Here is a 14,906-nt window from a genome sequence, read left to right as displayed (position 1 = left end):
GGGAGGGCAAGCTCTGATCTTTCTCCCTCTTATAAGGACACTAATCCCATCATGGGGGTTCCACCTTTATGACCTCATTTAAACCTAATTACTTTCAAAGGTCCCACCTCCAAATACTATCCCAAGGTAGGAGTGGGGGGCGGGGGGGTAAGGACTTCAATAGACATTTAGGAAGTACACAAACATTCAGTCCACAAAGCATGTAGAGAACAAATAAGATTTTGAGATTCCCCAGAGGAAAAAAGACAAAAAAGAAATTTGCAGAACTCTTCAATAACACTTCATAAGCCTGAAGATCTCACTTGGATAGATTAAAGATGACCCATCATATAAGTGACTTAGCAGTCCTTTCTCAACACTGAGCTTTTACAAAAGGACTTTTTAGCCTCTGGTTAAGAAGTTCACTGTTTCATTAGGCACAAAGCAAGGGACAAGGAGATGGGACAGTGCCGCTTCAGACCTTTCACCTAGAAGTCACCAGTCTATCATCAGGCTGATTTGAGGAAGAGAGAATCCCGGGGCAGGGGGAGGGGGTGGAGGGGAGGTGCTCACATGTGGCTGTGGGAAGCAAGCTTGGCAGTGTTGTTCTTTCTTGGGGACAGGAGCGGGGGTGGGATGGGAACAAAAGAACAGGATGGTCAAGTGGTTTAGGAAAGTGATCTCTCTCTCCCTGGCCCAGACATGAAGAAGACAGGCAGGACCCACATGCAGTCCACTGGGAAGCGCTAAAGATGTTGGGATCAAGCTAGAAAAGTCTGCCCTTCCCGGTCAGGCTTTAATTCAGAGGAAAGGATTCACTGGGAAAAGATAACCCACCCAAGCTTTAGGGTGTTCAGGCAGGGAGAAGTCATGAGCCTGTCACTATCTAATGAGTAGTTCAATCTATTTGTCAAGTTTTGAGAGTATTTATTAAGATTCTTATCACCATGACTATATACCTGGCTATGTCCAAGGCATTCTTCATTGGCCACAGAGAATCAGGAAGATGGGTTCACCAGAATGAGTAGCTCGAGTTGGCCAGGAATAATAGAGAGTGCTAACATTTATTGGACGCCTACTACGCCCTCGGCGCCATGTGAAGCACATTGAAAGCGCTGTCTCATTGAAGCTTCAGGACAGCTCTGGGAGGCTGGTGTTGCCCATGTCCACCAGCGCCTGGCAGTGTCAGCTTAGAGAGAGAGGGTAAGTGTCTTGACCGAGGCCGAGACTTGAACTCTATCTGTCAGATTCATACACCCTACCTCTGCAGGACCTCCCTGTGTTCCCTGTCTCTAATTTCTCTTCAGAAGTCAGGTTAAATGGTAAGGAAGCGGTCCAGATAACCACTGTGGGGATCTTTCATATGTGTGCACCCACGAAAGAGAATATACAGCCCATAAAGGAGTCTCTTCTATTTTAAAATGTAGAACACTTTGGGTACCCAGGGAGGCAGGTGGACAGTCAAAGGATGAACTATGGCTTTGCATCTTTGAAAACAAATGTCAGTTCCCTTGATTAAGTTCTACCAGCACCACTCACCACCAAAAAAAAAAAAAAAAAAAAATGAAGGCTCATCTCATTTACCTAGCTCCCAGAAACCCCTAAGCCATCACTTAATTCTCAGGCTTGTGGTCACAGGTTGACTAATTCTTTTGATGCACTCCATGGACTTGGGTGCCTGATGCTGCCACTCTAGTAATTGAGATCATGCATCTTTCCTCCCATTAAAACATGTCTTTTTTCCCCACAACCCCTTATTAGCCAGTATAAGACAGCATTATTTCCCTACTGAAGATGACAGTAATTATTTAAAAGGACCCCTGTTAGAAGTAATTGCATACTCAGTCTGAGAGAACAGCATATCTTGTGTGCCGGGCACCATGCTACATTCACATAACTTCATTCATTAGTACCCTCACCAGCCTCTGAAGTTGTTTCACAGATGAGGAAACTGGGTCTCAGAGTATAGGTTGCCATCGGGATTTTGATCCTGATATACAGGTCATCAGACCGGTCTAGGGCTTTCTAAACATAGATGAAGAGGTTTTTGAACATGGAGCTCATCACATTCACCTTGATAACAGGCTCTAGGAGTACACACAAGTGTTTCCATTGTTTTGAAGGATTTCATTTAAATAAAAAGCAAACTAAAGAACTATCTTCCCCAGGGTTCATTGTTTACTTAGGGAATTGCTAACTAGAAACCAGGGACCTCTCCTGGACTCTCCTCAGAATCCCGGGACAGCCTTGGGCAAAGCCAACCTCTGATGCTTTCAGAGGATCCAGCAAATTCCAGAAACACCATGGAGGGAATGAGGGCCTTTAATGACATTCTTTTTCACTCGTTTGCAGAAAGAGGGTGTGAACTGTGCTTGGAAAGCAACTAATGGTTTTAGGAAAACACCAGCTGATCCGTTTTATACCAGAAAACCAAGGACTCCTGAGAAAACACTCCAAGAATTCTATTTTGGCCAAAGATATGATTTAAATTGCTAGACGCTGAGAAATTCACTCCCTGGGTAGGGTATTTTCATTATGTCCCATATTATCCTGGTTTGGTTTGGTTTCTTATTTCCTTGCCTTTGGGGGTCAGATTTCATTCCCCCTGCAGTGCTCTCACGGGTTTCTTCAAGGTGTCATAGCTAAAGATTCACTTAATATTTGATAAGTCATAAAACATAAAAAGCACAGGGGCAGTAAAGAGAATCAATTAAACAAGAGATAAATTCTCTCTGGGACAGACCAAACTGAACCTGAACTTGGACAGGGAGGAAGAGAAGCAGCATTTCAGCGTGTTTGTATAAACCAGGCAGATTCCACCCCCCAACGTGTTTTCCAATTTTTGTTCTATTTTTCTGTGCTCCTGCCTGAGGACATTGGCGTCTGGACAATCAATGACAGAGGCTTACACACACGTACAGTCGAGCACAAGCCCGGCAGAGCTGCCGAAATGGTTTAAAAGTTTCCGTGTGGAATCCACCACAAAGTCCCAGTTAAAAGGGCCAGGAGTGAGAGCTGAGCTCTCAAATGACTCAGACAAAAAAAAGATAATACCCCCAGGCATCTGTATGTCTCAGCATTTAAATTATATCCCTTGAAATGCCAATTTGGATTTTGTGCCAAGAAGCAGTCGAAGCCTTTTTTCATGGAAATACCCAATAGAAGACCAATCTGTTTAAATGAAAGGTGTCTCTAATCATTTGGTATAAACATAACATGTTTTTATTTTATTATGTAACCTTGAATTATCTTAGCCTCTAATGAGGATCTCGCATTGTTACTGATTCTCAATAATTTCATGGAATTATGTTGTCTAAATGCATATTCTGATACTAAAGAAAGAAAAGAAAAACCTAGCTAATTATTTCAACACAACTGCTTGATCCAGCGCAGTTCTGGCCTCAGAAAAGGACTGTTACATGTTAAAGAAAATTAATTTTATCTAAAAGGGGTTTTCCCTCAGTGCCAAGTCCTCACAGGTGCCCTGGTACAAGGAAAACTGTCAGTAGACTTATTTCTAAGTCATTGAACTATTTGTATATTTCCCCTGCTTCTGATTTCCAGCCTGTGCTCTTCTCTTTGTAGGATTAGTGATTATATGGATCTGACCCCCGTAGACATTGTAGGGAAGAGATGCTACCACTTCATCCACGCCGAAGATGTCGAGGGCATCAGGCACAGTCACTTGGACTGTAAGTACCTCGGGTGCGCGGGGACAGCCCAGCTGGGGTCCTCTCTCCTGGATGCTTTTTTTTTTTTTTTTTTGGTTTCCATGCCAATTTCTCCCTTCACATCTCCTGCACATTTGAGATGACTGTCAGTGCACAGTGAGAAAAAGTGAGACATAAATCACTTCAACTTGTATTGGCATTAGATTGAAAGCTGGATCTCGGGGCCTGGAGAAATTGCTGGATCTGTAGGTGCGCACCCTGGATTTCGTGGTCTCCCGCGTGCTCGCTCCCATGATGTGATGGGGCGACCTTTGTCTTAAGTGCCTTCTCGACCCTTTCATTTTCTAGAGCTACTTCCACTCTGAAGTTTTTGTGGTCTCCGTTTCAAAACAGAAGTGGGAAAAGACAAGTTCAGCTAGGCCAGAGCCTCATAAAAATTCCTCCTTGACTAGCCACAGACCTGGGATGGGGAGGGGGAAGGGAGGGGTGGAGTGTGGATACTGCAGCTCTCAAAGGCGCTGACTTTTCACTGTATTTCTACAAAGAGGGTTATTTAGAGAAGCGGGGACCTCCATGTCCCGACTCCTGGAAGGGCGAAAGTCATCTCAGCTCTTTGAGTCTGGTTCCCGGCTCCTGACCAGCAGGCTCGCCTCCAAGGCACCTTCTGTGGGCGTTTAAGCAAAGCCGGGCCAGCAGAGCTCCGCTGGATGCACACAGTGACCCACACGCTAGCATCCTAATCCTCATCAGACTTCAAGTGGCTGTTTCCACTGTGAGTGCAAGGGACCTCAAGTCCCATCGGGAGGCACTGTGGCCCTCTTAGGAAGAAGCTCTCCTTTCCAGTGAGAGGTCCTTTTTATGCTTATTCCATAGACTCTTCCTGGAAGATGAGGGCTCTGCCATCTACATTCCTAGAAGGTTCTAAACCCAGTTCTGAACTCCGGTTTTAACTGCATGCAAGGGGACACAAATGAGAGGGTTCGGCTTGAAACAGAAGCTTTTATGTAGTAAGATCAGCCAGGTGGCCTCTGTGTTAATGCTGTCTTCCCTTTCTGGCCGTGGTTGAGGACAGCTGTTTGAGCTCTGTCCTGCCCTTTGCAGTTGTTGACTCATTTCAAACTGAGACCTTCAGGAGCATGATGGAGAGACAGTCAGCTAGCCGGAGTCTCAGAGTGCGAGCACCTTGTGCTGTGTGTTGAACCCTGCGTTAGCCGCACTGACATGGGAAGGGAGGTCAGTGTCAAGTTCTGTATATGCTGTGTCTCCGGGAAAAGGCTGTCTGCGAGGCAGCTCTGGCAGATTCTACTCCCAACCCTGAGTGCGTGCCTTGGTATGGCTCCCCGGGGATTTAGGGAGCGCACTTGTTGCTGAGAACAAATGGGTGTCGGGGATCACAGGAGCAGATGGTTCTTCAATTAATTGAGGGGAAAAAAATGATGCTGAAAAGAAACATCGGGTTCTCTGTAGCTGGGAATTTAGAGAAAATGGAGAAAACTCAGGATCTTTGGAGGAAGCTGTGAGTATATTTTGTGATGCAGACATGCCAGAGATTCAGACTTTTAAAATGAATGAGTGTGTGTAAGACACAGTCATAGGCCATGCACGTGGTTGTGGAGTTGGGGGGCTGGTGAGCGGTGCTTTTCCATTCTGGAATCTTAATCGAGGTCTAAATTCAGAAACCTGATGCTGACAAAAAAGAACGTTGTCATACTCCATTATTATTTGGAAAACGTCATGCTATCTCTCTGGGATTTGATTTACAACTTGAAGAAATACAATTCCTCAGGAACAGTGAGCCAGGGCAGTTCATTTCTTCCCATAAAGCAAAGGTCTCCAACAAATACATTTGAAGTCATCCTTTCCGATCTACTTTTATCTCGTTTTCAGTACCCAGAATAATTCGAGAGTGCTGAAAACAAACAACTCTGTCCACCATTCAGTACTGTGCTAGTATCCTAATTTTTCTGGTGTCTTGCCAACTAATAAACATAGAAGGTATGCTTTCAAATTTTTTGATTTTTGTTTCATTACTTGATATTGACATACTGGCTATTGCTTTATGATTTCATCTGCTAACAATGATTGAGTTCAGTCTTTCAACTCTTATACACATGACTTCTCATTTTAAGTTCTTTTAATAACCTTAAACGCAAGAAAAACAAATAGTATGAGTTGATAATTCAGCACAGTAAAATACACTTCACATATTTAGCTATCACGCTGTGGAATAACTCCACGATGTCAAGTAGCACACAATTAGTAAAACTGTAGGGGGAGGAAAAAGGAGTGTTTTGATCCTGAAGAATTTTGATCCTAATCAGATTGAAATTTCAGCGTTCTTGTAGCGCTTAATATCTTCAATCACACACACACACATCAAACTGATGCCAGCGTCAGGTTTTGCATTCTGTGGCTGAAATAAAATGCTAAAATATACAAATGCATCTCGCTTTGTACAATAAACATTAACATCATTATAAAGTAAGATTGAGTCTAAAACTGTGTGATGGAATGTCTGATGTTTACCTAACTCTCAAACCAAAGCCAGCCCAGTAACAAAATGACAGAGCATGTAATAAGTCTTGGTTGTGTAAACACTGGAAGAAAAGGCAAAAAGCCAGCACAGCATCTTGCTTGTCCAGAGCCCTAGGCTATTACTGAACGATGCCTCAACTGTGCCTTCTTGGCAGGAGAAGGTCATGGTGACATGGAAGCAGCTCAAGAATAAGACAGAATTCTGAAACAAAGGGATGGTTAAAAAATAAACCACATTAACTATTTAGTTTTTGCTCCTAGAGCTATTGGCACAATTCCTGGCTCTGTCCATGAAAGGCGGGTTGTAGTCATCTGATCATACTTCTGATATTTTGAGATCTGTCTTATGCTCCAGTTTATGGATAAAACTTAAAAGAAAAAAAGACCTGACAGCCTTTGATAACTCAAAATGCTATCTTTATCACTCGGATCTATTTTCCTAGCATAGGCAACTGTAAATCTATAGATGAGCTTGTTTCTAGAATAAGAAAAGTAAAAAGAAAGCTCAGCTGTACCAGGATTTGACAACTCTGATAAAGTGAACCAAACAACTCTGGACCATTTACTCTGCCACGAGGTTCACGAGACACCTGAGAGTTCAGTGGGTTGCAACAGAATCACTAAGAATTGCATTATACACACCAGTACAGTGGGTTAGTGAAATGACAAAAGCAAGGGAGTTTAGGTCCTCTTCCGTCACACTGTGCCAAAGACCCGTGTGATACTTCTTTCCTTATGCCACCTCACTGGAGTCACTGAACCCAGCTTCACTGATTCTTCAGGCCAGACTGAGCAAATCAACATTTTAAAGTTTGAACTTTAAATCACCCACATTAGCAATGATTTGAGCCCTTTTGCCTATCACCCTGAAGCTTTCCAGGGTTCCAAGGTGGCGTTGGTGGTAAAGAACCCGCCTGCCAAAGCAGGAGATATAAGAGACGCAGGTTCTATCCCTTGGCTGGGAAGATGCCCTCGAGGAGGGCATGGCAACCCACTCCAATATTCTTGCCTAGAGAATCCCCATGGACCGAAGAGCCTGGTGGGCTGCGATCCTTAGTGTCATGTCACCCTGGAGTCACACACTCCCCTTACCTATAGGAATGGCTCGACCCTCCCCTGCTGTGCCTCTGCCTACAGTCCAGTAAATGGAAGGGCAAACCGTGAGTGCTAACCAGAGAAACACACCCTGTGTTGTGCTTTCGTCCCTGTCTACAGAAGATGCTCCTTTTGCCTTGAGATATCCTTAGGGTTCTTCCCAGGTCACATCAGCAAGGACTCTCTACAACCTGGAAAGAGTGGCCTGAGGGGAAAACTTCCTTTCTCTTTATTGTGTCCCAGCTGCAAGGCTCAAGGCTCTGCAGCAGTGGAGGTTTAGGGGAGGAAAAAGGAGCCGGAAAATACAGAAGTGGCATCAGTTTTCCCTTCCTAGAACTGGGCCCAGGATGAGAAAACTCTGGCAGAGTTATTTCTGAAAGAGAGGAGGACTTCCAGCTTGTCTGTGAGATCATTAAAGTTAAAAAGCACCACCTACCCAATGCATTGGGGAGGTGTTAAAAAAAATACAGTAGCCTGTTTCTTTCTTAATTACAAAATTCTATACTTCCTAACAAAACGAATACACAGCTACCTGGCATAATGCATTCCATGCTGTTTTGCATCAATAACCCCTACACTTCCCTCCTGAAGGCGTCTCATCGCCAAATGCAAGCCGACTGCTTAATGCAGGACTAATTAGTATACCCCCTTCCAGTCTGCAGGCCCTCCATTGTAATTCCTTCCCAGCTCATTTTTTTCCACAACCGAGCATCAATCAAAGTAAGTGCCCTGCCTGCCTAGGAAACACAAGATGCCCTCCATGCATTTGTCATCTGCCACACAAACAAAGGGGGAATTGAATTGTTGATTTGGGTATGCAGCCATCGCCTGCAGAAGGCTTCAGTGAAGGAAGGAGGGAAGGGGTAGTTTGCTGGGTGGGCCACGTGCAGATGGCACAGGGGATGTATTTTCTGATCTTAGATTTTTCCAAGGCTGGGTCTTCAGGGATTTAGCTGCCACCTGATCACTGGCTGGACTTTCCCCCCGCCATAGCAAATGAGTTTTTTCCTCTTCTTCCATATGAATATGAAAATTCACACGAAAGGAAATGCACGTAATAGCTGGCACATCTGCCTTTTTTCAGAAGCCAAGTCAGCCTAGCCTGTCCATTAACTAAAAAGATTGTCACACGGAAACAAAATTAAGTCAGGCTTTTATGCAGGAACGAATTAGTATTATTACTTTACACCTATTTTTTTCTTTTTGGCAAGTGCTAATTTGGGTTTTAAGTCCAAGGTCAGGCACACAGAGAGAACAGAGACCAGCAAGGGCCTGCCTACCAGCTGGGCATCCCTGCTCCATTGCATGCTGCTGCTGCTGCTGCTGCTGCTAAGTCGCTTCAGTCGTGTCCGACTCTGTGCGACCCCACAGACGGCAGCCCACCAGGCTCCCTCGTCCCCTGGATTCTCCAAGCAAGAACACTGGAGTGGTTTGCCTTTGCCTTCTCCAGTGCATGAAAGTGAAAAGTGAAAGTGAAGTCGCTCAGTCGTGTCTGACTCCCAGCGACCCCATGGACTGCAGCCCACCAGGCTCCTCCGTCCATGGGATTTTTCAGACAAGACTACTGGAGTGGGGTGCCACTGCCTTCTCCTAGAAATGCCAAATTTCAGGCCAAGCCTCACATTTACTGAGTCCAAATATGCAGTTAATAAAGTTTGAGAAGTACTGACCACACTGGTATTTAGAAGGCATTGTTTTACATGGAGTAAAATACAAATCGACTAGTGATCTTAGTTCAGTTCAGTTCAGTTCAGTCGCTCAGTCGTGTCCGACTCTCCGCGACCCCATGAATCACAGCACGCCAGGCCTCCCTGTCCATCACCAACTCCCGGAGTACACTCAAACTCATGTCCACAGAGTCGGTGATGCCATCCAGCCATCTCATTCTCCGTCGTCCCCTTCTCCTCCCGCCCCCAACCTTTCCCAGCATCAGAGTCTTTTCCAGTGAGTCAACTCGTCTCATGAGGTGGCCAAAGTATTGGAGTTTCAGCTTTAGCATCAGTCCCTCCAATGAACATCCAGGATTGATCTCCTTTAGAATGGACTGGTTGGATCTCCTTGCAGTATAAGGGACTCTCAAGAGTCTTCTCCAACACCACAGTTCAAAAGCATCGATTCTTCGGCGATCAGCTTTCTTCACAGTCCAACTCTCACATCCATACATGACCACGGGAAAAACCATTGCCTTGACTAGACGGACCTTGGTCGGCAAAGTAATGTCTCTGCTTTTTAATATACTATCAAGGTTGGTCATAACTTTCCTTCCAAGGAGCAAGCGTCTTTTAATTTCATGGCTGCAATCAGCATCTGCAGTGATTTTGGAGCCCAAAAAAACAAAGTCTGACACTGTTTCCACTGTTTTTCCATCTATTTCCCATGAAGTGATGGGACCAGATGCCATGATCTTTGTTTTCTGAATGTTGAGCTTCAAGCCAACCTTTTCACTCTCCTCTTTCACTTTCATCAAGAGGCTTTTGAGTTCCTCTTCACTTTCTGCCATAAGGGTAGTGTCATCTGCATATCTGAGGTTATTGATATTTCTCCCAGCAAACTTGATTCCAGCTTGTGCTTCTTCCAGCCCAGCGTTCCTCATGATGTACTCTGCATATAAGTTAAATAAGCAAGGTGACAATATACAACCTTGACGCACTCCTTTTCCTATTTGGAACCAGTCTGTTGTTCCATGACCGGTTCTAACTGTTGCTTCCTGACCTGCATACAGGTTTCTCAAGAGGCAGGTCAGGTGGTCTGGGATTCCCATCTCTTTCAGAATGTTCCACAGTTTATTGTGATCCACACAGTCAAAGGCTTTGGCATAGTCAATGAAGCAGAAATAGATGTTTTTCTGAAACTCTCTTGCTTTCTCCATGATCCAGCGGATGTTGGCAATTTGATCTCTGGTGCCTCTGAAGGACTTCATTTATCCCCCTCCAAGAGATGAATTTGATTAATAGTATTAAAAAATGTGAATAGTCAAATGGCTCTGAGGGCATCTCAATCAGTGTTCAAATGAAACAAGTCTGATAACTCGATTAAGAGTTCAACTTCTTTACAAGCATATAAAGTTTTGCGTTATCAGTGGAGAAAGTTAATAGGGTGGAGATAGTAGTAACTGTCCACTTGTAAGCAAAAGTCAGTTTTTTCCCCAGGATAGTATTTGTCTAGGTACTTGATGTGTGAATAGGACAGTCATATTTCCCCTGTTCAAGATCATCTAACGTTTCTGAGTATTTACTACAGACAAAGTTTTTCAGTAGGAGATCCAACCAGTCCATTCTAAAGGAGATCAATCCTGGGTGTTCATTGGAAGGACTGATGCTAAAGCTGAAACTGCAGTACTTTGGCCACCTCATGCGACGAGTTGACTCACTGGAAAAGAGTCTGATGCTAGGAAAGGTTGGGGCGGGAGGAGAAGGGGACAACTGAGAATGAGATGGCTGGATGGCATCACCGACTCTTGTGGACATACGTTTGAGTGAACTCCGGGAGTTGGTGATGGACAGGGAGGCCTGGCGTGCTGTGATTCATGGGGTCGCGGAGAGTCGGACACAACTGAGCGACTGAACTGAACTGAACTGAACAAAATTTCAAAAATGATGAAAATATGGGTCTTCACCTTCAAGAAGCTTACATATTAGTAGAAAAGACAGCACAAAAACAGCCCAATTTGAAAAGGTGGCATAAAGAGAAGACAATTATGGTGTATAAACAAAATACAGGAGCCCCAGAGGTGGGGGCAACCAAAGGAGGATGAGGCGTTCCAGAGGAAGCACATCCTCCCCAGATACTGAACGGTGGTGGCAAGACGCCAAGAAGGCAGGAGATATGGCAGTGCTGGGGGTGGGGCTGGGGGAAGGGTAGGTGGTAAGGGCATCCCAGGCTTCAAAGACCACACGAGAGGACACAAAATACAACACATGATCTTCTCGCTCTGCTGAGAGAGGAAGTCAGAGCTTCGATTTCATTGATACACTCTAATACAATTCTAACATGGATTCCTGGGGTTTTCCTTATTACTATTTCAGTTAGTAGCTGCTTTTTATTATCATAAAAAGAAACACCTGATATTTGAGAGAAATCAGCTGTTCTAAAGCACTATCAAAAAAAAATACTTCTAAATCATCCATTTTAACCAAAATCAATTACCCTAAATAAAACCAAATCCATTACTTCTTACAAAATAAAGGACAAGATGACATTGCATTTTTTTTAAATTACTTTGCTTGAAATATAGATTTAATGACACCCTGCATACCTCCCAAAAAAACCGTCAAACTTTTCAATTAAAACACAAATGAGCAACATAGGCTTTAATTTGTGTATGTGTTGAGTATACAGTGTTTTCCCATTAATATAGGGTTGACTAAGGAGCAGGTGATTTGAACCTCTTGGTGAACGCCCATCCCCTCTCTGGCCTCCTTGAATTCTTGGGGAGGCACCAGAACCCACCTATGGAAGTAACAGAAAACCCAAGTAAAAATGACATAAACTTTCTTTGTAATCATCTTCACTTTCCCTCCGTGATCAAAGGAAAACTGTAGCATCGCTAATGAATGTGTCTCATCGGACAGTGTCCAAAGTCAGGAGAGGGTCAGCTGCTACTTTCTGTTCATTTTTTGAAAGAAAATATCCCTGGAGGCTCTCCAGGAAAGTCTCATTGTCCAGTGCCTTCATCAAATGCCCCAGCCTCAGCCACGCACTGGATGGAATTACCATGGCTGGTTTAAACAATCAAGGTTTATCTCCCTGAGGCGTGGTGGAAGTCATAGAGCCCCAAATGAGAGTCCTTTTACTCAAAAAGAAGTAGCAGATTTGCTATTCAGAGGAGAATCAATGATGCCCGCACCTGAGAAAATCTGTAATGTTTTCACAATAAAGCAGCAGGATTTCTGACAATTTAACAGAACAGGTGAAATGTGCCTAAGCTCCTTTAAATAGTCCCGATTTTATGGAACACTCATCTTTCCTTACCTATGCCTCACCACTTAGATATTTCTTGGTAGAGATAGTAGACTTAGTGAAGTAACTGCATCTTGAAACACAGGATCTGCCAGAGACATAAAACAAAAAGACTAAAAGATTCACCTCATCTTTTACCTTTCTGTAGGTCTCCCTACATCCCAGTATGTCATTTTCATTTTTAAAGGGAGTGAGGAGTTCACCCAGGCCAGGATGGATCCACTGTGTACTCACAGGCCTCCACGCTACTTTCCATGAGTCATCCTTGTGATAAACTTACTAGTGAAAGTGACTGATAAGCATCTGTCTCCTATTTAAAGGCAAAGAGAGGCAAATCCTTACTTTCAGAAGGCAGGAAACTTTTTCAACAGTCTCCCACGGTTGAGAGACTTCCCCCTGGATCTCCGCTGTCTGAGGTTTCATCACATTCCAAACCTCAATCAGTCCCCGGGAAGGGAAACGAAATTTCTGGGACCAACTGAGACTCAGACAGGAAGACAGGTGGGCACCAGGCTCTGCTTCCTTTGCTGTCCCCCAGTGTTGGCACAGAAGTCACCTTCAGCACCATTATTTCTTGAATGAGTGAATAAATTCACCGTTTCCCTGATTTCCTGGTCACAAACCTTAATTCCATGCTGAAGAGTTCAGTGTCCCTTATATAAGAAACCCCCACCAAAAAAGATGGTATGGGGGCTAAAAAATATTCTTAACTGTCCCAGGTCAAGAAGAGCAGGAATAAAGAGTACTAAAACTCCCTGGTTGGACTGAAACCAAAAAAATCTAAGATCTCAGATGCACTCTTGCCAGCCATTACTTTGATTCTTAGAGTCCTAGAACATGATCCTCTCCATGTTGAATAAAGCCTTGGTCTCCAATTCTGCACATTATGATCAACAAAAGGGGAATTTATTTTTTAAATTTAACTAATTGACATGTTTTCAATCAATGAAAAGTTTTCTGCATGATTCGATATTAACAGTTAATAAAAATCTATCCATCGGCAGTGGTACAGGAAAAAAACCTCTTCTGAGGTTATAAATCACACAGATAGCGATTGAAGCTGGGCCTGTCATTAGGGTATTAGGGGGAAAATCCATAGATGATGCACAGTCATTCACAGACCATCCACACATGCACAGCCTTCTGTCCTTAAGCTCTAACTCACATTAAGTATCAAATATCATTAAACTTGACCAAATATTGCTCAGCACATAAATTTACAAAAAAACTAAAAACCAATTTGTGGATGCCTGCTATTTAAGACATCCAGTTCACTAATTGCAAAATCTATAGGAAAGTCTGCATGGCATCAAAGCCTTGCTTGATCCTATGAGCAGTTCTAAATGAAAAACTGTCTCTATTGCAAGTAAATAAAGCACTCAATGCACTGTTCCTGGCTCTAACGCAGTTTCTCTTGTGGGTTTTGAAAATGACCTTCCTGTAAGCATCAAGGACTATAACTTTTTAGATAAAGAAACTTGTTCTTGTTTTAAGTCTACGTCAGGTTCATTCCCCTATAGCCCACAGTTTTCAAAAGCAGAGGAAAAAGTAATCCAGAATTTAAAAAAAAAAGTCCTGTTTCCAGAATGAAGTTCCCTGTCAGCCTGCCTTGGGCCTTAGGTGGAGAAGCAGAGATTAAAGAGTCAGTATTCTTTTTCATGTTTCATCTGCCAGTTTTGTGAATGTAGAAAGAAAACCAGTGGCTATAGCTAAGCACCCAACTGTGGTATTAAGTCGAAAGTGCAATTCTTGCACACCCCCAGCTTTCCATGCTCTCCACATTAGTGAAGTCGAAAATAATTTTTGAGTTTCTAGCAGAAAGCACCCCCCCCCGCTCCCCATTCTCTGCAGCCATTGATGAAGGTAGCTCAAGGGTGGGGGTGGGGGTGCAGGGTGAGCCTTGCAGCAGATGCATCCCCATATCACCATGGCGATAATGAAGCTCTTTGTCCAGCTGTGTGAATGTCCAGTGTGAACTCCCCGATGATCTCACCATTTCCTATTGATTCTATACTTACCTGAATACACCAAGTACTGCAGCTTTTCAGTGCATATGCAAACCTCTAAAATGTCCTTTTGTGCGACACTCTGCTAAAAGACCGCTTTTGAGATGTGTTCTTCATCTCCTCTTCAAACTGAATTAGACTGCTTCCTTCTTTTGAAGGCACAAGTAACTCACTATTTAGAATCTTTGGCTTTGATTTTGTAGAACGGCCCAACAGGAAGAGAGCATGTTCTCTTTTTTCCTCCATATTTCTGAAGGCAAACTTGGACTGATTTGTTTTGATTTACGAAGAGAGTTATGTTCCTGCCACAGACACAGGCTTCCTTTATGTCCTTTCAATCACCAGTCTATCTCTGCGGACACAGTTTTCCCCAGGAACACTGAAATCCCTCTGCTGGTCACTGCATGCAGAGCCATGGTTGTGCACTCTGGCAAGAGCTCGTCGGATTTGAAGGGGGTTGGAGGTGGGGTGGGGAGATTTTCTCTACAAGTAGGACATTTCTTGTATGCCTGCCACTAAGCAAACCAAGAGACCGGGTGGTTTTTCAAAAAGAAAATCAATCAAGTTGAGCATCCCGTCTTTGGGCATAAAATGCACAGGTGATGTAAAAAGTCACATGTTCTAAAACATAAGCCCACCACATTTTTCTTTGAACTATATT

General features: G+C 43.7%; 1 protein-coding gene across 1 annotated transcript in view; it reads left to right on the top strand.

Annotated features, from left to right (window-relative positions):
- The window catches only part of NPAS3 (neuronal PAS domain protein 3), a 981,309-nt gene that overhangs the window by 952,991 nt on the left and 13,412 nt on the right, over positions 1–14,906 (top strand). The window contains exon 9 of the mRNA XM_088829495.1: positions 3,565–3,671. Coding sequence (XP_088685621.1) covers positions 3,565–3,671 — 107 coding nt within the window. The remainder of the gene's footprint in view (positions 1–3,564; positions 3,672–14,906) is intronic.

The sequence above is a fragment of the Moschus berezovskii genome, chromosome 21, assembly GCF_049115385.1.
Source record: "Moschus berezovskii isolate FMDL1 chromosome 21, NW_MosBer_1.0, whole genome shotgun sequence".
NCBI classification, from domain to species: domain Eukaryota; kingdom Metazoa; phylum Chordata; class Mammalia; order Artiodactyla; family Moschidae; genus Moschus; species Moschus berezovskii.
Note: the sequence above shows the minus strand (reverse complement) of the source record. Positions and strands in the feature narration are given on the sequence as shown.